The sequence below is a fragment of the Anolis sagrei genome, chromosome 2 (genome assembly GCF_037176765.1).
Source record: "Anolis sagrei isolate rAnoSag1 chromosome 2, rAnoSag1.mat, whole genome shotgun sequence".
NCBI lineage: Eukaryota > Metazoa > Chordata > Lepidosauria > Squamata > Dactyloidae > Anolis > Anolis sagrei.
Window position 1 is genome coordinate 55,695,059 of NC_090022.1, and position 27,560 is coordinate 55,722,618.

Sequence of the window (27,560 nt, forward strand, 5' to 3'; positions counted from 1 at the left end):
GTAAAATGCAACATATCCTTAAAGAGTAAAGTGATAATGCCAGATCAAGATTAAAAGCTTAACCTGTTGGTACTAGGTGAGTCTTTTGTGGGAGGATGTTCGTACTTAGAATGCCACCACTGAAATAGCCTTTGATTACTCAGTACTTGCCACAATGCTCCTGGCAAAGGCACCTGGAGATAAATAAATTGAGTAGATTTATTTTGCTCATAGACCAGAACATATATAATTCAACCTCATAATTTGAGGTTTTGGATCCCATTAAGGCCAGAAACATTCCTATTAGGGATGAACGGCCAAAACTTGGAGAAGAATGAGGACAACATTATATTTTTAATGATGACAACAGCTAGAATTTTTATGCCAGGATGTGAAGGAAGAAAGAAATTCCGAAAGTAAAATAATGGTTGATAAATTTTTTAGAAATAAGAAATATGGATAGACTAACATATCTCATTTCAAAAAAAATTAAGGAAAAATCAAGAAAAGAGACAGACTGGAGCCAGGTGATAGAATACCTAAAACAAGATAATAGGAACATGATTATTTAAAGAAACAAACACATTCCCAATAAGCAGAGAGAGAGAGAGAGAGAAGGAAGAGGTAGAAACCTCAAGGAGGATGTCTAGAAGTCATAGACATTTTTTATTTTATATATTTTTGTCTTTTTTCCTGCTATTTTCCGTTTTCTTTTTCTTTTTTCTCTCTTGGCTTTTTGATATTTTATCTTATTTGGAAAAGATGCAATAAAGATATTAATTTTTTGAGGTTTTGGGCCAAAATTGTGGATTTTAATAAACCTGTGTGTAAATCTGGGGTCATTCTACAGGGAGGAAAAAATACCAGTACCATCTCAGGCACCTCAGGGGCCAGCCGCCTCTGGCCACCACCACCATTTCACATATGGGAAGACGTAAATCTTCAATTCCTTTTTCCGATTTTTAAGTAAGTTTTATTAAGATTGACTAGAATTCTTTCTCGTTCATAACTTTCCACATAGTTCATAACTTTCCACGAGTCGCCCTAGGGCTGAGAGTGGCGGTCAATAAGTGCAAGAAATAAATAAGGAACTATGTTAACAAATTGCGAAGGTTCATAATGGGACAGTGGCAAGAGAGCCCCTATGTAACTATGACTTTATTGATGCACAATGTCATTCCCAAGTCGGTGTCCCAATGTACTAGCAGTCCTTTGCTGAATATGAGGCATTTCAAACAGCTTAGTCTATTTCCTGCAGATGCAAGTTCACTTACGCAGGTGTAAATTCCTAAGGGAATTCCAACCGTTACTTTTATTACAATTCCCTTTCATAGCTTTTTCCCCACAAACAACTGTTAATCCAATGGTGTATAAATCTTAAACATCTACAAGTACAAGGTAGTAATTTCTCGTATGTTAATTGTTCTGTCTTTTCAAAGTTCCATGCTCTCTGTGTAGTGTAAGAGACTTGAGTTGCTCAGATTTGAATTTCCGTGCTTCTAACAGCTTATAGCATGACTAATATGTAAAAACAAGATAAGAAATGCTTTGCTGTAGGTAAATTAGTGATAACTGGGTGTGTTCGCAGTTATTTTTCTTCCACATGCACATGGTATTATCCCTTTTCTACAATTACCTTTTTGTAAGATCCAAAAGAATTTAAGCAAAGGAATCAGTTTATTAATAGTGAAGGGAGTCCAGCAAGCAATCAAATCTTCACAAGACCTTGATCCATGTAGGTCTTGTTGGAATATATATGAACATAGACATTGTATTAAAAATAATTCAGATGAAAGGAGAAATTAGTGGTATACTGAATTCAAGCTTTTTGGATAGTTCAGAAACCACTTGCTCCTGGTCAGTTGCACTTCCATTCACAATGCATTGTTAGATTTATGTCTTATATTAATATTGGAAATGTATATCCTGGTTTAAAGAGAGGTTACCATGATCATGTTAGGCATTTCAACACCTTCTTCACTTGGTAGTGAAATTCAATAATTGAGATATTTACTTGATCATCAAACACAGCGGTGCTTGAAGAGAAGGATCAAGAAAAGAGAAGTGTAGATTTTTGTTAACATTGGAGGAACAGCTGCCTATTTCGAGATCAAGAACACTATTGGTAGAGGCCATTGTGTATTAAGGGAGGGTGGCCTGCACAAAATGAATACAAGTGTAACATCTCGCTTAGTTTTGCAACACCACCTTTCTGTTTTTAACTGGTTAACTGTGCATATTTGACAAACACATGTTCTAGTAGTTGTGTCATATATGTCTATTGTACTCTATGAAAGATGGGGAGCCAGTTCCACTTTCTCTCCTATGTCATCAGTTGGGAGCCCCTCCCCCCAGCAACAATATAGTAATATATAATACTAATATTGTGCTGTGCTAATACTATAATATATTATATATACATATAATATTGATAATAATATTATATTCTAATGCAATATAATACTAATAATAATACAATATAATAATTTTATATTATATATTGCATGTAATATTGCTAATAATATTGCAGTATAGTGGAATAGTACAGTATAATAATATTAATATTGAATTATGCTAATAATTATAATATATTGTATGTACATATAATATTAATCATATTGTAATACAATATAATACTAATAATACAATATAATCATTATATATTTTATATTACATGTAATATTACTAATAATATTGCAATATAGTGATATAATACAATATAGTAATATATAATGCTAATATTGTGCTATGTTAATAATATAATATATTGTATGTACATATAACTTGTAAGCCACTCTGATTCCCCTTCAGGATGAGAAGGGGGGGGATATAAATGTTGTAAATAAATAAATACATACATATATCGCTTGTAAATGTGAGAGTATGTCCTATTTGCTTCCTGGCATACAAACTTCCCTTTCACACCAATTTCCCTTCCTGGGACTCTGTTTCCTCAACTTGTGTGGCATGTTGTGTACTTTCAAATGCACATCTACATCCTAAACATTTTTCAGGTCAAAAAGTGAGGATAAACTTTTGAACCTGGCTACTTCCAAATTAAGTGCATGTGCAGGGACCACACGAGCTGGGGGCTTTGCTCTGTTTCAGGAAAATGCCAGACATCAGCACCCACACACTGGTAACTGCAGAAGATGACAAGGACTCCTTTTGCTAGAGCTCGAAGAGTGACACTTTGAAAACATCCTGTCCTTTTTGCCCTTTTCTTGTCACTAGAAAGGGCGAGTGGCAGTTCAGTGACTTCTCCCTTCGTTATGGAAATGGGACTGATACAGTAATCAGGATGCCACATATGGAGCTTTTTAAATTACTACTCTTCACTCTTTTGTTAGCCTTCATTATTCCTGAAGACTTTTTTAACTCATAAAAATGAAATTTTTAATATGCAGAATTAAAAAAGGCAATATGAAGAATACTTTTTTCCTTGTCAATAAGCTTTTACCTTTTAAACCAGTTATCTTAGTTTCTGCTCTAGGTATTTTAATTGAAGATTAACTACTGTTAAAGAGTATACAAATTTGGGTAGTGTATATTTGAAATATTAAAATAGGCCTCAATAAAAGGTGAGAATAGGTTAGCATGTCTATTCTAATTTTAAATTGCTGTGCGCACTCCCCTTCATTAGAAGTCAGCAAGCTGATCTTAAGGTTCCATGATTACAAGCTTTTTTCCACTGATGAAATTAACTAAAAAGTATAGTTTCTCACCAGCAACTTTGGTTTGTTAAATGAGTGTTGTAAGAAAGGCATGAAGCTTTCAACAAATCTATCCAAAAGCTATCCCTTGTTACATTTGTTTAATATCCTAAATACAGAAACTGCTTTCAAAGAAATATATAAAATTCTTAGTATTATATTTTGTCGGTTATAAGCAACTGGCAGCCCATAGGACAAATACAGTGGGCAAGCAGCATGCGATTAAGAAACTTCATTCCTTCTTCTCAGGTCTACCCTAAATTAGCCCAACTCAACACCTTCTTTGCTTCAGTCTTTTCCCAAAAGGAAATCAGTGTTCAACCTGAGCAATTTGGAGCAAACGAGGCAATAAGGGAAAAGAAAGCCAAAATATGTAAAGAAGTAGTCAATGATTACCTGTCTACTATAAGTAAATTCAATTCTCCAGGGTCAGATGAACTACGTCCAAGAGTATTGACAGAACTAGCAGAAGACATTTCAGAATCACTGGCAAAAATCTTTGCGAATTCCCAGCAGACTAGAGGAAGGCAAATGTTGTCCTTATCTTCAAGAAGGGAAAAAAAGAGGATCCAAACAATCACCTCCCAGTCAACCTGACAATCAATACCAGGAAAGCTTTTGGATCAGATCATTAAGGAGGCAGTGTGTAATCACTTAGAAAAGAATGCTGTGATCACTAAAAGTCAGCATGGTTTTCTTAAAAACAAGTCATGCCAGACTAATCGTATCCTCTTTTTTGATAGAGTACAAGCTTGGTAGATGCAGGGAATGCTGTAGATGTAGCATATCTTGATTTCAGTAAGGCTTTTGACAAGCTCCCCTATGATCTTCTTGCAAACAAACTAGTAAAATGTGGGCTAGGCAATACTATTGTTAGGTAGATTCATAATTGCTCAAGTGACCAAACCCGAAAGGTGCTCTTCATCCTGTAAAAAAGTGACTAGTGGAGTGCTGCAGGGTTCGGTCTTGGGCCCAGTGCTGTTGTACTGGAACTCAGGTCTCAGGACACCCTCCTTCCATTTTTGAATATAATTGCTTTTGTCTCTGAAGGAGAGAAGAGCAGCCAGATAGAACCTCATTGTGCCTTGGCCCCAGTGGCTGATGAGAGGCCCTCCTTCATTTTCTGATTGTCATTGCTTTGGCCTCAGAGGGAGAAAAGAACAGCCAGCACTTCTCAGATTTACTTCCCTCCCCCAGTATCATCTTTTGACCTTGTATGTCTTCTTATAAGTCCAAGGAGCAGACAATTGTCAATTTAAAAGACCTGGAAGACCTGGCTAATGAACAGGGTATAAATATTCAAATGCATACATAAAATATGCACAATCAGTTCCTGGAATTTCTGGGGAAGGACAGAGAAAGATTCCTGTCATGTAACTCTGGAGAGCCACTATCAGCAGTGAGTGAGATGGATAAGTTTCAATCTTCCTACCCAGTCTGGTAAATTAATGGTCTAATTTGTTAAATATTGTTGTTGTGCCTTTTCCATGTATTCTAGTTTGGCTTGTGTCCCAGCAGTGCTTGGAAGAATGCACCAATGGTGTACTGTCATACATTCAAGGCAGAACCAGATAAATGACGATCTATTTTGATCCTTTCTGGAATGTCTTTTTGATCAATTAAAGATTTTGATTGTTTTTAAGGAAGTTTTTAAGACCACATCAGGGAGTTCTGTGTGGTGTTTTATGTATTTTAAATTGCTTTAAAAGTTTTAACTGTTTATTTTTAATACATCTAATGTTTAATCCTATTTTAATGTTTGCATGCATGAGGTTTTAATTCACACATTGCTGTAGTTTTTACTGTTAGCCACATTTATTTATTGTAATTCTTTTTTACCTCCTAGCCCACAAGGGTCTGAAAGCAACAATCAGAAACTAATGAAAACAATGCAGAGATGGAAACATTTTTAAAGCAGCCTAATATACTCTGAAAAGCAGTCTGAAAACATGCTTCTGGAACATGGCCATACAGCCCTGAAAACACACAACAACCCATTCCTAGAATCCTTTTAAGATTGTTAAAATAGCAACTTCAGACATTTAATGCCATGCGGAAGATCATTGCGTGCTGGGAGCTTAAAAGAGATGGATCCAGCCAAACAAGTGAGGCTCTGCTACAGAGATTATTTTCGTCCTTAGAAATGGAACTTGACAGTGGTCAATAATAATAATAATAATAATTATTATTATTATTATTATTATTATTATTATTATTATTATTCCTTTCTATCTCTCCAAAGGGACTCAGGATGGATTCCAAACATAAAAGGCAAGCATTCAATGCCCAGAAGCATTCACACAAGAACTTGCAGTTTCTCAAGTCTCTCCTGACACGACAAAAAAATAAAATAAAATAAAAATGCCCGAATACAATAACAATACATCCATATTAACAACATTTAAACAACCGAACATAACATGAATTATGACTTAACAACTCTAAATAAAAAACAAAGCCTGTTATAACAGACACAAAACAAAACATCAAACATCAAATAGTTTGTCAAAGTTTGGTTATCCAGCTATATATTCTTTGGAGCAGATTCACTGTTCTCAGTACTTGTGCAACTTACGTATCACGCTACACCAATATTCTCCACATAACATTTAGCGTTATGGACTACCCTATCCAATTTGTCATCAATCCACTCCCTTGGGCATCATGCAAAACTACCATTTGCCAAAATATACAATCCTGTGCTTTTCTTTTCCATTTCTGGCCAAATAGCTTAACCATTGCTTCATCCTATCTAATATGAGGTCTTCCCACAGGCCACTTGTGGTCTCTTGGTATCCAGTTGATTAGTCGACATGTTCGTGCCATATGTCCTGCCCATCTTCTTTTTGCCTCATTCGCAGGAAATAGGAAAACTGGACTTGTTTGTAGCAACTGTAAGGCTTTTTCTGGTGGATTAGCAACAGCCGATTGAATTGCTGCATAGATTCTGGAGGAGAAGAGGTCCTAGTTGCTCAGTTCTTAGAATCACATAGTTGAAAGAGGCCTCAGGGCCATCCAATCCAACCCATTGCCATTGAACTTTTAAATGCAATACATTTAAAAGTTCAGACATTCTGTACATTTTATTAGAAAAGTTTTAGATGCATTTGGGAAATAAAGTAAAAACTGTGTTAGATTCTACAGATTTTAGGTGTGTTTGGTGTGCCACCACAAAATGCTGTGATTTATGCATATTTTACATGCAAACGTGTCACAGTATATCAGCAACTGTGCTTTTTTTTTAAGAGTAATTTTACATGTGATTTGAAGTGGAGAAGAAGCCAGGACTGTGATTATGCTTAAGTCTTTCCATAGAGTCAGTTTCTTGTTCTGTACCTCTCACCAGCTGCTCCTCTTTCCTGCAAAAAGAGTTTTAATAGTACAAAAGAGAGAAGGGATGTAAGCAGTCTGATACTATACTACGTTGCTGGATATTGAAAAGGGAAGTAGAATTCATCATTAAGAATTTCAGAAACTGAATGCATACTGTTGGGTTTGGCTCACTCCAAAAGATATAAATAGGGCACTATGTTATGGAGACTTCAGAAGTTCTAAAAGTCCATTTTAGGAATAGAGACAAAGAACAATAAGACTTATGTTGTAAAAAAAAAAAAGATAAAGGTCTGGCTCCTTCAGAGTATAACAAAATATCCTTTACAGTGGAAAGTTATGGGAAAAGTAGGACATTAAGTCTAAAACTTTGTAGTATTAAATGTGTACTTGCACATATTTCATTCATCCTTTCCCAGTACTTTCCCTGCCATATAGTAATTAGTTGAAAGTTTCATCTACTTCTGTGGTTCAAGTCGGTTTTTTACAACTTCAGGATGTTTTTGTGTGTGTGCTTTCAATCTTTCTTCAAAATAATGTTTTTTAAAAAATGCAAAAAGCCATGAATATATTATAATTTCAATTTTCATGGTGTGTGAAAGATTTCTGTACTGGGTCTTTATTGTTTTTGAAGAATTCCTCACCCTAGTTAAGAAGCTTAATATAAATTAAAGAAGGTATTAAGGAACATTAAGACATCAAAATGTGGAGCGTTCTTTTCCTTTCGATTGCTCCAAATGCAAACAAGTTGAATAAAATGCAATCAAAGAGCCTGTTTGGAGAACATTGAGTGGCTTTACAGCTGTGTTGTGGAGAACCTCTGGTAAGAGCACAATTCAAATAAAAAGGCCTTTCTTCCCTCTTCCTAATTCTCTTTGTTGTGGTGACAACAGAGTACAAGTCTGATAAAAATTTAATCACCTTATCTTTTTAAAGCAAATTGCATATTTGTTTACACACAATATACATAACATTAAAAAAGAAAAGCCTGCTATCCAGCTTCCTCCCCACTCCCCCCCCCCTAATCGCATTAAAGGCCCTTGCGTAGAAGTGTAATATTTTTTAAAATGTTCTTTATTCTGAAGTCCCATTGTTCAGGATTCCTTTAAAAAGGCAGCCCAGGGGAAGATGAATATCATTCAACTTAAACCCTGAACCGGCTCCAAGTAACAGATGCCTCCAGATAAATTGGCGGAGTTGGGCCGGCTTAACGGGCTTCCATGGTGCCTACTCTGCGTCAAGGGTTTCAAGAAAGATGCAGGATTACTAGCCCACAAATGTGGCCCTTTGATTGGGAACTCCTTTGTAACAAGTTGCCTTTTGATTCTGTGTTAGATGTACCTGCCTGAACTTTTCCCCACAATGTGGGCATGTCTTGAAGGCTTATTTTATGAGCCACTGATCTTTTTGTGTGTTAGTCTCTCTGTACTTTCATTATGCTTTCCTGATGGCATTGTAGCATCTTGTACTGTTGAACCAGATCTTACCTACATGGAGATAGAGGAATATTTTTTTGTTAACTGTGTTATATTGGGCCCCACTAAGTTAATGCAGTAAGCATCTATTGGTACCATTTGGGGACAACATTTGGTATGAAAATAACTTGGTAAGGGATAAAAAAATATTCTCAGATGAGTTCAACTTGAAGGTTTTTAAATATATTTTTACACACTTTGCCCCCTTATTAGGTCAAATGTATTCTTGACACAAATGGAGACTGCATAGTTGATAAAGTGGGTTGCTGCTGCTGTTTTTTAATTATTGTTTTGAAGATTCACAACTCCACAGTATTAGTAGACCAGTGGTAAAAAAAACTATGCATCACTTACTGCATAGTCTTCCTGGATTAGGGAAGTAATCAAGGTATTATTAAATTCCTTTTGCCTTCCCAATGCAATAGCGATTTGGACATTTCCATTGCTCTTCTCTACAAAAGTTCATGTGTCCGCTTTGAGCATACATGTGCATAATGCCAGGTTGGGTCGTTAGAAAAGAAAATGAAGGTGCATATTATAGAATATCCAAGGATCTCATTCAAAACAATGGGCATATATCACCTTGTGTGTGGATTTGGTTTCCTCTGTGAGTAACGAGGCTGCATAATCCTCAGCCTGCATTCTTTAATTGCTAGCTAGCTGCCTTTTTATTAGGTTGAGATAAAAAAAAAAACAGTCCTCAAATAAACAGACAAGCTGGCAAGGCACTTACTGCTTTTCCTGTATTGAGATATACCAAACAGACAAATCCAATGGTGTATGGGTCCCAGTTCCTCCGAAGTTTCTCCCTTTTATTTCCCAGCCTCCGCTCCCCTTTTCACCCACTCTCTTTGAGTTAACCATCACCTGTTTAGACACATGCTTTGAGCCAGTGTCTTTGTCTCTTTCCCCTGTCTTAAAGGAACTTGCTCCTTCCAACTCCTGTGTGGGAACCTCCACACTCGCCCTCTTGCACACCTTTGATCACTCTTTTTTGTAATCACTAAAATATCTCATCATGCATGGTGTCATTACATTGTGTTTCTTTCTGTTTTCCTCTCTACATCCTTGCTTACTATTTGCAGGAGGAGTAATTAGGCATCCTTAGGGTATTGGTGCCAGAATATGGACAAATTTTGATCACATATTAAGAGGCAAGTAGTGGTGGTGTGGTTTGACATGATACTTTCTTTTAACATTATATGCTCTTTGTAATAAATCCCTTACCTTGGCAAACTAGCTTAGGCCTAAGAGAGTGGGCCTGGCGAAGCCATGGCATCCATTTTAGGGAAGGGAGACAGGGAGACACCATCTTAGGTTAGGTTTGCCTTAAGGGGGCGTGTTCTAGTCTTGGAGGGAAAATCAAAAGGCTAGGATTGGTTTAGAATGATGGGGGCGGAGCCTAAGGGATCTGAAGGAAAAAAAAGTGACTTTTAAACTGAGGTTCTGAGTTAACCAGTTTGCCAGTTGGGAGTTGGAGCTTGGAAGTAATTTTTTGTGTTGAAACTTTAAGACTTGTAACCCAGAAGTTTTTAAGATCTCTTCTCAAATGTAACCACAAGCTTTGTATGCCAGAACTTTACTGAAACCATCAAGCATTTGTACCTGAAATATTCAAGTCTGTTCAATAAAAGTTCTTGTTATTTTTACCAACTTATACCAGCCTCAGTGTAAATACCTTTGTGGTAAAAGGGTTATTCAAGTCAGCTTTTTACCAGCCTCACAGAAACCTATAGTGACATAGAGTGTGTCACTGAGCAACCTCTCAATAGTACCTCACCCTGTTCTTTAGTAATATGGTGGCAGCGGAAACCTTTTAAAGAATCATTTTTAAGTCTCTCAGTTCCAGTGGTTCCCAGTTCCTAACTGTTAAATAGACAGTTGGTCCAACATCTGTTCTCCCTCTATATTTTTGATGAGCTAATCTGGAGTGGTGTCATTGTTATAATTTGGTAGGCTGCTGTGTGGTCATTATAATTTTAGTGAAGCAGCGTTGGGACTTTTATTATGGAATAAAGTTCCCTACTTTCCCCCATGGATCATTATACCCTTGTCTGTCTGTTTGTTTGTTAAAATAATGTCCAGTTCCATTTTGCCATCTTCAAAACATGCCAAAGCACATACCTGCAGTCCTGCATTATAAATTATAGCTGGCCTGGCAGTGATAGAGAGTTTTAATAACTTTCCATATTTGCATACTATGTTCAATATTATATTGAAATTACAATCATGTTACCTATTAAGCACCTAATCCAACCAAAACTTTCCCCTTTAAGAATTATCCTTTTTTTAAAAAAATGGAATGCTACTAAGGAACAAATGCTCCCAGTTTGTTTGCCAAATGGTTGCATTGTTGCTCCTTCCATGATTGCTAGTAAGCATCATATTTAACCCCAAAGGATTTTTTGGTTTTTCAAAAATTGTAAAAGCACTATCCTGGGTAGAAAACACATACCGAAGCTTTGAGCTCCCTTTATTGTTTCACTGTCAATATTTATCTTGCTAATTAAATCTTTTTGGATAGAAATATATTAGAGACAGAGGTGATCTTTGATCTTAAAAGAAAAAGAAAAAGAACAAGTAAAGCTAACACAAGGTCACCCTTGCTTTAACTGCAGCCCTCTGATCAAAAAGCAGGCACTCAAGAGTGGCAACAAATGCACATCATCCCTGAGATAATGGAAACTAATTATGTCTGATAAAGCCAAACCTCTTTAAAAACTTCCCATTGTTGTTCCTCATCAGGATTAGGTGAAACACTTGGGATGTGTCCTAATGTTTCAGCTAACAGTAAGCTGAAGACCCGAATTTATCTAGTGCTGGACTCTTAATGAGCATGAAAACTGAGGGGCTACAGTTCTCGTGTTGTTCTGTTCTTTGGAAATGCTTCCTCTGTCCTATGTTCTGACTGTCTTCTCAATGTGCAGGGTCTGTGCTCTGAAAACTGCTAATGCAGGGATAGGAATCATGCAGTCCTTGGTGCCCTACCCAACATTATCAATGAGGAGGAATGCTGGAAGTCCAACATCTGGAGAGCCACATAATTCCTACCTCTATATTAAGGACAGGCAACAGATAATTCTGCTTAGGCCCATTTTTCATAATTATTTGCATAATGGATATAATTGTCCATTATTGTTCAGAAACTTCGTTGTGGCATACAGCTTGCATGTCATGTATTTTGTTAAAGGATGATATCCTATTCTATTGAAGAAAAAAATCATTTTTCTCTATGATATTTTTATTTTTATCTTTACTACAAGTGATGAAGAAGGCCTACCTGTGTACCAAGTTTGGAAACTCCACTTAGTTCAAAACTTGGCAGCCAGATCGTTTATGTGAACATGTAGGAGTGAGCATATCACAACCACGCTAAAGTCACTCCACTGGTTGCCAATTAATTTCTGGCAATGTACAAAGTGTTATTTATAACTTTTAAAGTCCTACATGGTTTGAGTCCAGGTTACCTGATGTATCGTGTATCCATGTGAGGTCTTCTTGGGGACGCTTACTCCAACCAGCCAGAACCCAACTGGCAACTGTCACCCAGAGGATCTTTTCATCAGCTGCCCCAAGACTGTGGAATGACCTGCAGAAGAGATCCAATAGCTAAATGAGATGTCAAAATTTAAGACACAACTGAAGACCCATCTCTTCTGGCAGGCTTACCCAGTCAACTTTGAACCATGAGTTTTGGATTTGCATTCTGTTGCAGCTATATTTTAATCTTTGTACCATATGTTTTGGTGTATGTATTTTATAGTGGTGTGTTCTGATACATGTATTTTATGTTGATTGTTTTGATTGTGTTGCAACATGCCTCAAGCCATGAGGAAGGCAAGTATGTTGTTGTTGTTGTTTTACATTTCACTGCTGTGGGTGATTGCTATCAATATGGCAGAGCAATTTCAGAATGCACAGGGCCTTCTGAATCTCCCCTAAATTGGGTATCTGCCCAATGCTAACCAGGCTACAGTCATATTTTATTTTATTTTTAAGTGTTTTTAAACTACACCAGTTCCATGTTGATTAGCCAAGGCATAATAATGGTTGGATGTACCCAGAGTGTATATTCTCAGGTGTACATAAACAGCTGTTAGGCAAGTGAGGTACAGTAGATGCATTGTAGGATGGTGTGTTGGAATAATAGTCCTATTTGGAAATGGAAATGTTTATTTATGGTTGATAAAACATGGTATTTCTTGGAAGTACTGAGATTAGATTTTGAGGCTTTGTGAAACAGACAGTTACCAGAGCTACTAAGCCCAGTGATATATCAAGGCAATCCAGCTGTATCCCTGCCTACAGTGCTCTCATATTACTATAACATAGTAGTGGGTTGAGGGATGATTCTCTGAGTGTTTGTCTGCTATGGTTTTAAATCCCAATTTGTATATTCAGCAGGATTAGAAAACTGAAGATTGAAGCTGTAGGAAGTAGATTATGTATTTGAACAAACACTTTGTGGTGGCAAAAGCAAACTCACATAGAGAACTAGCATATTAGGGAGAAAGAGTCAACTTTGTTCCTAACCTGAGTGAAGAAAGACTGACTAGACTTTCAGAAACTGTTATACGTTTATGCTTTCTGGGTGGCTCTCGGCCTTGAAACCTAAACTCTATTGATGTACAATGTATAAAAGTAATAGAATGAACCAAGTTCATAGCCTTCAATTGAATAAGGGCATAGGCTGTTGAGGCCCTTAAAAACTATTATTCTCAAAGACTTCCACTTCAGTTGTGGGAACTTCTGAACTGACCCCTGTGAACTGTTTATAATTGTAATTATTTAAATATAGTAGCTGCCTTTCAATTACTCAGGAACATTAGTTGGCAATTGAAATTGTGTCAAGAGTGCCTGGGGACCTGTTACAGTACAAATTATCCTAAACTGTTTAGCAAAGCCTTGTTCCCACTGTAAGGATTTAGGGAAAGAAGGGCCCTTCTTTTAAAGTCTGGCTCTGCACATGAAAGTGACGCCAGCAATTGGAAGCAATTTGTGGAATTGTTCGATTACATTAATAATGGCACCAGCAAACATTGCTTGGGAAACAGTTTTGTTTTCTTGCATTCTTTCTTGATTGCTAGCACTGTGAAAGCCAAGATACAAATGTGCCTTTAAGGACTACTGGAGAGTTCTATTGTGTAGAATTGGCACTCTGCTTGAAAGAGATGTATCCCGTCTTGATGTGAGGATTTTCTAAACCCGGTTTCAGTGAGACTACCTATGCTATTCCTCTGCTTTCAGTCTACTAAAAAGGAGTCTCTCTCCTTGATAACCATAAACATAGAACATGTTCCCTTCTAGCAGTACTGGTGAAGTTAACAAATATATAAAGTACTTCGGGTTGTTGTAGGTTTTTTCGGGCTATATGGCCATGTTCTAGAGGCATTCCCTCCTGATGTTTCGCCTGCATCTATGGCAAGCATCCTCACTTCCTCTGAGGATGCTTGCCATAGATGCAGGTGAAACATCAGGAGAGAATGCCTCTAGAACATGGCCATATAGCCCGAAAAAACCTACAACAACCCAGTGATTCCGGCCATGAAAGCCTTTGTTCCCTAATGAAATAAGTCATGTAAATGATCATAGACGTGATTATGCACCAGTAATCTCTGACTGGTAGCTAACTAGATGTTTCCATCTTCCAATTCAAATCAGTGTTCACCTTTCCATATTATTCTCATGGATCAGGCACTTAAAAAAAACCAAATATGAATGAAATTTGATATGCACATACTCAGGGTCCAGCTCTGCATTTCAAGTTGGAATTGCATTGGAATGAAAGGACAAAACACACACACACACACCAAGAAAAATCTAAAAAGAAATACAGTTGTGACATCAAGACTAAGGCATCATCAAGGATATGCCTGCAAAGAGATTATCTAATTTCTTATTTAGAGTCTCTAGATCAGGGATCCTCAAACTAAGGCCCGGGGGCCGGATACGGCCCTCCAAGGTCATTTACCCGGCCCTCGCTCAGGGTCAACCTAAGTCTGAAATGACTTGGAAGCACACAACAACAACAATAATCCTATCTTATCAGCCAAAAGCAGGCCCACACTCCCCCTTGAAATACTAATCAGTTTATATTTGTTGAAATCATTCTTCATTTTAATTATTGTATTGTTTAAAAGTGTTTTTTGCACTACAAATGAGATATGTGCAGCATGCATAGGAATTCATTCATGCTTTTTTCAAATTATAATACGGCCCTCCACAGAGGGACTGTGACCTGGCCCTCTGTTTAAAAAGTTTGAGAACCCCTGCTCTAGATGCTTATAGCACTTATAGCACTCTCAGGGTTCCTGGCAGTTGTTGAATTCACATACATTCGTCCCAAGTTTCCTCCTTGAGTAAGAGCAGGAAACACTGCCTTTGCTTTTAGCAATTTTAAGTGATGTCCCATCAGTTGAATCTCAGTAGAGCAAGGGCATGGTTGTATAGTATTTTCTAGTCTCTTCATGGCAAGGATGGTCAAAATACAGGACCGAGACCTCATTTAGTCTCTCTCATACCTTCCTTTTTTCTGTCAGAAGGATGAATTTCTTCTTCTGTAAGTCTCCAGAAATTATTTGATATTAAAATAAAATAAAAACACTGGTTCATGTTGAGAGCCAGTGTGGTATAGTGGTTTGTGTGTTGAGCTAAGAACAGGGATTGGATACCCACCAAATACAGAAACCCATTTGGGGACCTTGGGTAAGTTACACTCTCTCAGACAAAGAGCAAGGCGGTAAAGACCCCTCAAAAGATATCTTGCAAAGAGAAGCCTATGAGACATTGGCATAAGTTGAAATTAATTTGGAGGCACATAACAGCAGTGGTGTTTTTTTGTTTGTTTGTTTGTTTGTTTTTAAATAACTTCCAGCTATTCCTGGGATCTTCCACCGCAGTTTTTGGCATTTTTGGTAGCACTTGTATTTTCTAAGAGGGTCACAGGGGTAGAACATTTTAACATTGCTCATCCCTGCGTTGTGGACAATTTTGAAAAGAAATGGCAATTATCAGCCACAAGATAACCTCTGCAGTTCCAAAAATCCCTCATGACAATTTTAACCCAGCTATAATGTCAATTTATAATCAGTTCTGGGATAGTCTCATGTTTGTTAGCCATAGGAAAATATTTTTCATGCAAATACCACAACAACTTGTGCTTGGCCTCTATAATGAAAGTCCCTTGAATGCTTTGAGGGGGGAAAAAGGAGATGGATCTGAAAAAATATATCAAAGTATTAAAAGTAGATTCCATGTGAATAAGTGGGTTCAGATACCTAGTTTGTATACACAGACCAGTCATTTTAATTTGATACTGAATTTCTAAGGCTAGAAATGATAGGAATAGCTCCCATTTTTATCTGTATTCACAATCTTAACAAGAAAGCAGATGGAAAAAATCTCTCCTGTGCTCAGGAAAAGCTCAGGCTAAATCCTGACTCTGAACTGAGTGACAACGCTTTTCTTAGAATGAGTTCAGAAACTCTAAAGGAATGATAAAAGTATTACATTATACAGAAATACTTGGGCTTTCTCATTTCCTGATGGTTGGAATTGTAAAAACTGGATTTAGTTTGGAGATCATGAAACATGATGTCTGAATTCAGCCATTTTCTGAATCAAAATAGAATATTCATTAGGCTTTTCTTTCCTCAGAATATTTGCAGTATTTAACTGAAGTCCATATGCAAGGTTATACAAGTTAACTCTCAAACTGGCTGATTTTAAAGGCATGGATTTAGGCTATGATTCCCATCTTCCCTGATTATTGACCCTTCTGGCTGGGGCTGCTAGGAATTGGGACACCATCAACATCTCAGAGTTTTGCTTCCTTGATCTATGGTGATAATGAGTAGTTCATGTTGTGGAATTCAGATAATGGCTTGTGGACGATCTCTCTTTCCATGTTGCTTTAGTAGATTTTTTTTCAGGTGTTTAAGTAAGCTTCCCCATAGATCTGTCTATTATGTGAAGAAGTGAGATTCCCTCATTGTGTGAATAAGCTGCACATTATCTTCTTCTCTGTTTCAAATAACGGAGGAGTCAAAAAGCATCATAGTTCCTGTGATGTCAATAAAGGTGTTTTGCTTGAGATGCCCTTGAGATGAAGCCTTAACCTGAAACTCTGTTTTATTTGGCTTGTTCTCATTAAACGTTAAAGAAATTTCAGTTCCTCGGTTTGGATTCCACACAGAACTCTGATGAATTTGAAATCAGAAGCAAGTGTTCTAGTTTCCTCTTCTGAAACATAAATGTGGATATGGGACTAGAGTGTAACCCCTCTTGTTCACATAGCAGGAAATAAATATTTTACATTATATATAAAAGAGACTGTATATATTCCTAATTTGGATTTTACTATTTATTTCTTGACTTTGTAGGTGGATTTTATGGTGGTGGTGGTGGTAGTGGTTTTGACTAGCATGCTCAAAGTAGGAAGTTTTTTGTGGTACATGTCTAAAGATCAGTTTAATAAGTTGTCTATGAATAAGTAATAAGACTTTCCTTAAAAGTTTTCAGGGACTATCTGGTTGAACATCTTTTCTTACAGAAAGATCTTACTACAGAATTGACTAGATGGTTGTTGGCTAATCATGTGATTGGCTCTGATCATATATTTTGTGTTTAATGATTCCATTTGTGCGTAAGTCTTTCAGGAAACTATTTACAAGATGATGCTTCCAACATTTTAACTATAAAATGGACTGGCCTCATTTCTCTTTCTTGCTTCACAAAAATCCTTCTAAAACTTCACTTAAGAGAGTTGTCCATCTTGTATCTCTTAATGCTGTGGTATAGCTATAGTTTAAAATACTCTCTGCTTCATTCGGAAAAATGCTGCACTCGCAGAGCTCAGGTGTATTTCAGTGTCAATGTTGACAGAGTGTTTGAGGACCGGGACATCTGTAGGAAGACCAAGGTTCTTGTTTATAAAGCTGTAGACCTCCCAGCTCTGCTATACGCCTGCAAAGCATGGACTACCTACAGGAACGATTCCATCAGTGCTGCCTCCAAAAATACTGCAAATCTCTTGGGAAGACAGGCGGACAAATGGAAGAAGCAAAGACCACCAACACTGAAGTGATGCTCCTCCGTCATCAACTCCACTGGACTTGTTATCCGAATGCCCAATCACCGTCTCCCAAAGCAGCTACTCTACTCCGAACTCAAGAATGGGAAATGGAAAGTTGGCAGACAGGAAAAGAGATTTAAAGATGGGCTTAAAGCCAACCTTAGAAGCTGTGGCATAGACACCAAGAACTGGGAAGCCCTGGCCCTTGAGCACTCTACCTGGAGGTCAGCTGTGACCAGCAGTGCTGTGGAATTCAAAGAGACATGAACGGAAGGCGAAAGAGAGTAACGTGCCAAGAGGAAGGTGTGTCAAGCCAACCCTGACCTTCCACATGGAAACAGATGTCCTCACTGCAGGAGAAGATGCGGATCAAGAATAGGGCTCCACAGCCACCTATGGATCCACTGCCAAGACACCACATCTGGAAGACAATCATCCTCGAGCTACGAGGGATTGCCTATGTAAGCTACAGTTTAGTTGGGGATATGTCTGCTATGATAAAACCGTTTGGGCAGTTCCAACACTAAGCTGTGTTCAAGGAGTGCTCCAACCTATGCATTTGTTTGGAATAATTCAGTATTAAAATGCTCTTGATATGGATAGTGCATCCATGTTTGAGTATAACTGTCATCACATTCAAAACTAGCACTTTTAATTCTCTGATACTTAATATAGCCTGTGAACAGACTTCTCTTTGTGGGTTTAAAGCACAGCTGTATAAATTTACCTTCCCCCCCTCAACTCTGTTGGCAAGCTCAGCTCTTGCATACATTATGGCACCTGTTCACAATATTCTGATTAGTTTGTGGCTTGGCTGTTTTCCGCTTTTCAGTCTAGAAGATACTGGATTGTCTTACCCCTCATCCAATAAGCAAAGGTCATTTTAAAAATCATTTTCCCATTAACTTGGCAATTTTTGCTTGTTCACTCTTGTTCAAAAACTGGGAGAGCATGGCTGAAGTAAAGGACAGAGCAGAGGCAAGAGAGGTGAAGGATAAGACTACAAAAGATGGTTTGTTAGAAAAGCCATGCGTATTTTAGAAAATCTTTTGTAATGTCCCAGAAAGCGTCGGAAAAACCACCTTGAGATGGATGGATAGAAAACATGAAGGTTGTGAATTTTTTATAAAAAATATGGTGATAGAAATGGCAGAGGGGTAGAACAATCTGGATAGTATGAGGACCACAGATAATACTGAACCCAATGAATCTATTTCGAAAGTTAGTATTCAAATTTATCTTCCCATCTCTTTTCATCACCTGCCAATGTAAATGTTGGATCTAAAAGGCTAATGGTACCCTATAAGAGGCATAGTTGGTCATTTCTTTAAGTTCCTCTTGTCCATCAATCATACTTTGGGTACAGGGAGAATTCATCAAAAACCCAGAAGTGACTTTTAGTTTTGGAAAAAAAGAGGTTTCTTCTGGTATAAATCAGGCACATGTGTGGATGGTAGAAATGGGAAAAATAGGTACATCATGTTCCTTAGAGTGATTCCAAGATTAGCCAATTTGGAGCAATTTGAGGACCCACAGAATTGGAGCTCCGACCTTTCAAGTTCCCTTAAGATGGATATAGCCCTTAGATATCTAGTAGTTGCCCACTCCAGATATAAGTTTCAGATGACTCACATATAAATTATCTGTTATGGATAATTATATATTAAATTAATTGTAACTTCATATATAAAATTGTATAATTTAAATTGTATGTACATTAAATTAACTATTTGTAAGATATATATTAATATAATCTTTACCACATGGTATTCAGCCCAAAGTACTCAATGGAGATAGTTGAGATGGATCCACACTCATCTGTCCCACCCAAATGTCTGTTGTGCATACCAATATTTAGTCAAAGTAGGATTGAGAAAGTTATCTTATAAGGTAGAACCTGATGGAGGAAAGAGAATTTGGGATAGGGAGGGGAGGTTTCTGCTTATACAAGACTTCTGTAAAAAAACAGGCATATCATATGCTTCCAGGCTCCCTGCCACCAGGCCAATGGTGGTACATGGAAAGGCTCTAGAAATAGCCATGAGGGTAAGTACAAAGTGGTACCATTGGCCTTCACCTGTATCCAGCCCACACAAAGAGAAAAAAACCCACTGGGAGGAAGGGGATTTTTCCTTCTCAGCTATTTTACTAAAGGATAGAAAAAAATTCTCTAACTGTTCTTGAGGGAAATCTCAATGAGTACTCAACATATGACTAGCCCCAGCAACAAATGCAAAATGAACATGAGGGTCACTTACTTGGTTTTGAGATGTGGCCATAAGCAGTAGGTGTAGTTCCTTTTGGGAACTACACCTGAAATGAGTGTGTGATGTAGCCTCAATTTCCCTGAAACTCTTTACAAAATAGTTATACTTTGTAACAACAGAAAAGCAGTGTTCAGCCTTTTGGAATTTTTAACAACTTTATCTCGGTTGTTGTAGTTTTTTCGGGCTGTATGGCCATGTTCTAGAAAGCATTCTCTCTTGACGTTTCACCTGCATCTGTGGCAGGCATCCTCAGAGACCTCACAACCTCTGACGATGCCTGCCACAAATGAAGGCGAAACATCAGGAGAGAATGTTTCTAGAACATGGTCATACAGCCCAAAAAACCTACAACAGCCCAGTGATTCTGACCATGAAAGCCTTCGACAACACATTGAACTTTCTCTCGTCTGCCTATGTATTCAGACCCCTAGCATGGATAATGTACACTTAACCAAATACGTGTGTGTGATGAAAGAGAGAGACAAAGAGAGAACCTTATAGACAGATGTCCTGCCCGGTGAAGAAGCATCAAATTCTAGCAGCATTTGGGTGCTTCTGGCTCATTTTGATTAGAGGGATATGGAATATCAGGCACTACATGGTGGAAGAAAAAAATTATTAAAAGCAACCTTTGCCATTTCTTGCAGTTTACTCCCTGAAGGAATAAAAGCCTACATTTTTGTTGTGGATAATTTGAATACCAAATTACTCTGATTGCATGTGTTTATATTCAGTTGCATACTCAAGCTAGAGATGAAAATTTGCATTGCAATTAATTTTTAAAAATCTAGGCTACACTTTATTTTCAGAAGAGCGTTAAAGTAACCAAAGCTAGGCGTTTGTTTAGAAAATGTTGTACAACTATAACAAGAGTCCTGAAAATTTTCTCCACTTTGAACCCTTAAGTGACTTAGAATTAATTTTTCTGTTTTTCCCATTTGTGTATGCAAAACTAGTATCTTAATGAACTACAAAATATATAATGATTGGGACCATGGGTTGGCCCCTTCCTGCGACATTCTGCTGTTTGAAGCATAAATGCTGTTTGCCGCATATGGGTCAATTACATGTACCTCATTTTCTTGGAAATGAACAAGATGGACTTTAGAAAGTTCTGTATTTCATCACATAATAGTTGCACCCCCTTTTAGTGTCCCAGCTTTGGGGTTTTACAATTTCTCACATAATAGTCGCCCCTGCTGGGGAGAACTGGGAAACCACAATCAGCTGGCAGCAGCTGGGGGAAACCAAGGAAAGTCTCCCAAGTCTCTGCGGCAAGCATTCAGGTGGGTGAAGGTTCATCTATACACATGCCTGCCAGGGAGTTAACTCCCCTGTACACCTTTCCCTTCCCTTCTGATCTCCGGAGGAATGTCTTCGGAGACAGAGCTCAGAGAGGAGAGGTGTATGAGCCTTCACCCACCCGCACAACTGTGACAAGAGCTGCAGAGCCTCCCTTGGCTGGTGAAATATGGTATTTTGCATCAAGAACTGCATGTTATAGGAAGCATCAGTAGTATTTCTGCAATCACATAAACCAATTGTTATATATCTCTCATTAAAATCCTGCAGTTTAGTTGCTTGTTAGTCAACCAGATATTCAACCTGAGGCATAAGCAAGCAAAACATAGCCAAGCATGATAATGGGTTAAGAGTTATGGATGGTTATATTTCTATCCCAGTACCACAGGCTAGCCTTCTATAAAATTATATATGCCAATAAAGCTTCAATAACCTTATACATTTGGAGGTAAAAGCAGGTGATGGGTGGGAAAGAATTTGCTAAGCTTCCTACTTTCTAATATGCCTCAAAGGACTGTCCATGAATAATATTAACATATGTAAGTATTCCTCACGTACAATGTGGGCCAGTCGCCTGTTAGAACTTTGAAGCTACATTCTTTCTCTCTCTCTTTTTAAACACATAGACCTTTTCAATTTAATCCATTAGCAAGTTGGCAAAATAAGGTAATTGTCCAACAGAGGAAGGGAGAGAAATCTATTAACGTTTGATACAAATCCGAGTAGTACAGGCAGCACTTAATTAATGGAACAGATTTCTCACTATGTATTCAAGCTTACATAGCTATTGTTCAAAAGAGATTAGACCCTTAATGCAAGTAAGTTAAACTAGACCTCCATCTAAAAATATCCGTCATTTCAGCTATTAAGGAGTTGATGTCTTATTCGGTGACAGATATATTTTCCTTCATTTCCTTGGTCTTGTAAAATGTAAAGTATGCCTTGTGTGTAATGTGAGAAATCCACCGAGGCAGATGAAACCTAGATTGTGCCTCTGCCTGTCTGCTTGTGCTTTCTCCCTTTGTGTACTTGATGTCACAGAGCCTCTTCAGCCCATAGACCTCCTGGCACCAGGGTGGGGGAAAAACCCACTGCATGCCATTTTGTCAGGGTGTGATGCCAGCAGCCACTAATCTGTTTGCAGGATAGGGGTAGTCGGATCTGATTAAGTAATTTAGATATGTAGTAGTAATACCTGAACTGCTTTGACTGGCAGCTAGTGATTTCTCTTGCTCTAGTAGTGAGCTACTGTATTTATTACAACCTCCTTTGCTGTAGAACACCTTGGTGACAATGCCCTAATTCAAAGCTCATAAGTGAAGTACCTCCTTCCTGCACTCTTTGATTTCCCACAGAATACAGTTTGAAGTGAGGTCTTCTTTGTGAAGTTTGTTGTGAATTTTATCTGCCATTTCCCAAATTTAGCTGCATTTTCTATGTCCTTGGGTGTTTATGTATATCTAACTTGTGCTGTATATGTTACATTGGCTCACATTTTGCATCAGGTCACAATTCAAGGTTCTAGGGTTAACCATTAGAGCTAGATTGGGGAAAATGGGTTTATTTAGATGTTTCTTGATCACCAGAGACATAGCCCATGGAAGACACTCCTGAGCAAGCCCTGTATAAATGAATGTGAGTTGTTCAAAAAGACTTCATAGTAGTTTTCCACCACATAATAAAATATAGATGACTGGTGCTTTTGATTACAAATAAACACAGTGATTCCACAGTGACGATTGGTTGTTGCTGTTTTGTTTGCTTTCTTCCTCTGCAAAACAAATAAATTAAATGACTAAAGAATCTGAGAAAGTCTTCTGTTAACCATCAAATGAAAAGGCCAGTGACTGTTTCTATGATGTAGGTGGCATAGCCTTGAAGATAGTTAAAGCAGTTTGATCCCATTTTGATCAACGTGGCTCTACCCCAGAGAGTCCTGGGAATTTTATTAAAGGCACTAGATCCTATCTGACCTTGGAATTTAAGCAGGGTCAACTTTAGTTAGGAATGGATGGGGGACCACTAGTGAATACTAGGATCTGCAGATTGTATTCCAGGAGAAAGAACTAACCCAACTCCAAGTGTTCCTTGCCTAAGAAAACACTATGAAATTAAGTCAGTGAGCGAATTGAAGGCACACCCACACATACACATACCTAAAAGAGAGCTCCAAATGAACACAATTCCCTTGTTAAATGAGCCTACATGACAGGAATGGGCAACTGCCATGAGTCTAGCAACTTGTTGTTGAAGGCTTTCATGGCTGGAATCACTGGGTTGCTGTGGTTTTCCAGGCTGTACAGCCATGTTCCAGAAATATTCTCTCCTGACATTTCGCCCAAATCTATGAAAGGCATCCTCAGAGGTTGTGAGGTCAGTTGGAAACTAGGCAGGTGAGGTTTATATATCTGTGGAATGTCCAGAGTGGGAGAAAGAACTTTTGCCTGCTTGAGTCAAGTGTGAAATGTCAAGAGAGAATGCTTCTGGAACATGGCCATACAGCCTGGAAAACTCATAGTAACCCAGTATAGGAACTGCTTCTTTGTCCCAGGAATTCCCTAGGAAGGCATAAACGCTATCCAAAATGCCAGAAATAAATCTGGAGGTGGCTGGAAGCTCATTTCTGGTTTGAGGGAAAATAAAACTTTTGTAAAAGTATAGCCCTGCAATCTAGTCTCTTCTACACCAAACAATTAGAGCACTGTGTTCCTACTTTTTTGAAGTGCACTGGTTCCATCCAATGGAATTTTCAGTTTAGACTGAGTGTTTAGAATTCTTAGTCAGAGAGCTCTGGGACTTCACCAAACTATACATCCCACTATCCCATGTGATGAAGGCCTTGTAGTTAAATTGAATTATAGTGCTACTGTTTTGTGGTGGAAAAGACCCCTATTTTCAAAGCGAATTGCTACTTTTAGAAGTTTCTTAGAGAAGTAAGTCACCCTCTCCTCTTTTTATTTGAAAAAAAGCAGGTTGGGGAAATGAGACAGGTCCAAAGATACAAAAACAGTGTGTTGGAGGCATCTGCATATTACCCCATGGTTGCATTTTGCCTGCTGCTGGTATGTTAAAAATTAGTTGCTTATTTCGGTTTTCCTTTGGTGTCGGTTTTGTTTTCTGTATGCACCACAAACCAATAAAAAAAATTTTTTTTAAAAAAAATTAGTTGCATCCACATTTGACATTTCAGATTTTGTTGCTGTTATAACATTTTTCCTCCAAGAAACTCAGGACAACATCTCAGGTGTATGCTATGGTCCTTAAAATGTCCAGCCATTCCTTCTTTCATATATCTGAGAAGTGCTTGCGGATTTATGAATGATCACCAACAGGCGGGAGGTTAGGCTCACAGAATCATATTTCAGAAATCAGGTGATGCAGGAGGCATGAAAAATAGCTTGCAGTGTTGAAGAGAAAAGTTAATAGACTCTTGTGTTGTTACAGCGTTGTCTCAATTTCGGTCTTTGCATCATGTTGCACCCACCCCATAGTGGATATAGCTGCCTGACAAGGCTAGAAGAAAAAAGACCAGGCTGATTCACCACAATCAGCCGTGAATAGCCATTTAGTTTGTCTGCAATGGAACAGATCACCTGTACTTGTAGACGTCCTGTCTCCAGTAAATCATAAACATCTCAATCTTTTTGTCGGGCTACGATATGAGAATCTGTCTCTGAATTTCAGTATGAGAGGAGAGAAGCTGATTAAGTGTTTGAGATAAGGTTATATGACACCACAGGTTAGAAATACCTGAGCTGAAATTGGCTTGTTGCCCAAGAATTACATTTTCAGAATATTCAGCTAGGTGGCACTGAATATGCTTTTTAGATCTCTCTTATCCACTTGAAGACATTAAAAGGTCTCAAGGGCAATGCCTGGACAGCATTCATTCTCTTTAAAAATCTCTGATGTGTCATAAGTATAAGAAGGGACAGATATTCGTGTTTTTACGCACCAATAGCTTTGCCTTCCAAACATTAGGTCTAGGCTCCCCTATATCTGTTTATAGACTTTCCCATTTCAAATTGAAGCTGGCATCCCAACTCTGCTATATGCCTGCAAAATGTGGGCTGTCAGCAGACGTCACACGCAACTCCTGGAGGCAGCATTGCCTCCGAAAAATACTGCAAATCTCTTGGGAATACAGGCAGACAAATGTCTGCATGCTGGAAGAAGCAAAGACCACCAGTGTTGAAGCGATGCTCCTATACCATCAACTCAACTGTTGTCCGAATGCCCAATCACTGTCTCCCAATTTACTCCAAACTCAAGAACGAAAAACATAGTGTTGGTGGACAGGAAAAGAGATTTCAAGATGGGCTTAAAGCCAACCTTAAAAACGGGGGCATAGACATCGAGAACTGGGAAGCCCTGGCTCTTGAGCGCTCTAACTGGAGGCCAGCTGTGACCAGCAGTGCTGCAGAATTCAAAGAGGCACGAATGGAGGGCAAAAGGGAGAAATGTGCCAAGATGAAGGCATGTCAAGCCAACCCTGACTAGGACCACCTTCCACCTGGAAACTGATGTCCTCACTGAAGGAGAACATGCAGATCAAGAATAGGGCTCCACAGCCACCTACGGATCCACCACCAAGACACTGCATTTAGAGGACCACCATCCGCAAGCTACGAGGGATCACCCAAGTAAGGCATTCATGTGGCAAAATGTTCTACCAAACAAAAGGAAAACCTTTCTGTGTGTGGACAATTAGCAGAGAGCAGCATGGGCTAGAATCCTTCTCCCTCATATCCTTGTTCTTACATGCCGAATTTTCTAAAACAGCCTAGGCACAAGTTGCCTCAATTGCTGGCTTATCAGATGTAGGTTTCTGAAGTGTAAGGAAGATGAGGTGCTGGAGTTTATAATGAATCAGTGTGTGCAGAATAACCAATGTGTTTTCATGATTTGTGTTTGTTTATCCCATTACTCAATGAAAGCCTGAACTGAAGTGGTCAACTTGCCAATTTTCCTGGATTTCTGGACTGCTGTTCCTACTTTGAGATCCTGCGGGGATGAGCTCACATTCAAACCACTTTGAGATTGATACTAATAATTTTGAAATGTTTGCCCAGAGGTTTTTCCTTTTTTAAAATATGTCTCTTTATTCTTTTCAGATGGGGTGAAGCCAGAAACAAAGGCGCTCCTGACTACCATCTCCAAGAAGAAGCCCAAGGCAGGGAAGGGGGATACACCAAAAGAGGATGAAAGCAGCAGGGTTGACTCAGTCCAGCCTGTTCATATCACTCTTCTCTTTAAAAGATATGTCTTTGATTCACAGAAGAAAATGATTCAGTCTTGAGAAACATCTGAAGTGTCCTTTAAAGGTTGGATACCAAAATCACTTGCAAGTCAGTTCCCATGGACTAAAGACCATTTATTGTTGATTACTGCTGGCCCAAGATACCATGGATATTTTTTGTTCTAACCTGCTGTTGCAGAAAGATAGGACCTGTTGCTATTGCTCTTTTACAGCTAATTCAAATGCACTGTCTTATATGCAAGCTCTCTTGTTCTCTCTCTCTTTCTCAATCTCTCTCTCACACACACACACACACACAAAGCCCGATCTATAACTAAACTTTCTCATATATAACAAATGCAAATGCAAGAAATATATTACGATAGAAATGAGAAAGTAAAAAAGGCAAACATGGCACAATCAAACTAAATGAGGTGTTTAAATTCCCTTATATATAATAATCCAAATGTGGTATTTGTAAAGCAGGGATTACTTTGTAAATGAGGTTTGTATCTTGAGCACCATTTATAACTGGCTTCAGTGTCAAAACATCTTTAGGGATGTACATAATTTCATGGTATGCATTGTAAACCTTTGCTGTTTCCCGGGTTCAGATCTGCTTTTGTGTAATACTTTTGTACAAGCTTTTCAGATCTGCTGGCTAATGTTTTCCTCTAGGAAAACTGATAATATAAGCAACTCGGATCTACTATTGAGTATTTTTGGTCGTCAGTGTTGCTCAACGTATCTAAAAGCATACTGTTATCATCAAACTGTCAAATTATGAGAATTAAAACAAAACCAAAAATGCCTTGAGAATTACAGTGGTTTTATTTAAATATAATGCATTTACAATTAGTCTTTCATTCAGCCATAGTGCTTTCTCACTATTTGTATTATGATCCTTTCCTTTGCAAAGCAAAGTCATGTGCTGTGTTACAATATCATCTGGTAATTCTGTTGAAGTCTGAAAACAAAAAACAAAAACAAAAAAACATAAAGACTTTTTCTACTTAGTAGTCCTGCATTGTGGCAAATTTTGTGCCGAAATTAGTTTGGGGAGTTCTCATTTAAATTAAACAGGATAAAAGTGCTGTATGGAGCGATCTTGAACTATTTTTGCTGAGTCAATAAGTTTCAGCCAAAGCTTTAGTACATCCTTCAGGATTATGGGGTGTGCTT

The 27,560-nt window shown here is 38.2% G+C and overlaps 1 protein-coding gene across 1 annotated transcript in view; it reads left to right on the forward strand.

Moving 5' to 3' along the window:
• Positions 1 to 27,188, forward strand: part of EEFSEC (eukaryotic elongation factor, selenocysteine-tRNA specific) — a 177,748-nt gene extending 150,560 nt beyond the window's left edge. The window contains exon 7 of the mRNA XM_060766181.2: positions 26,254 to 27,188. Coding sequence (XP_060622164.2) covers positions 26,254 to 26,438 — 185 coding nt within the window. The 3' untranslated portion in view covers positions 26,439 to 27,188. The remainder of the gene's footprint in view (positions 1 to 26,253) is intronic.
• Positions 27,189 to 27,560: the final 372 nt, after the last annotated feature.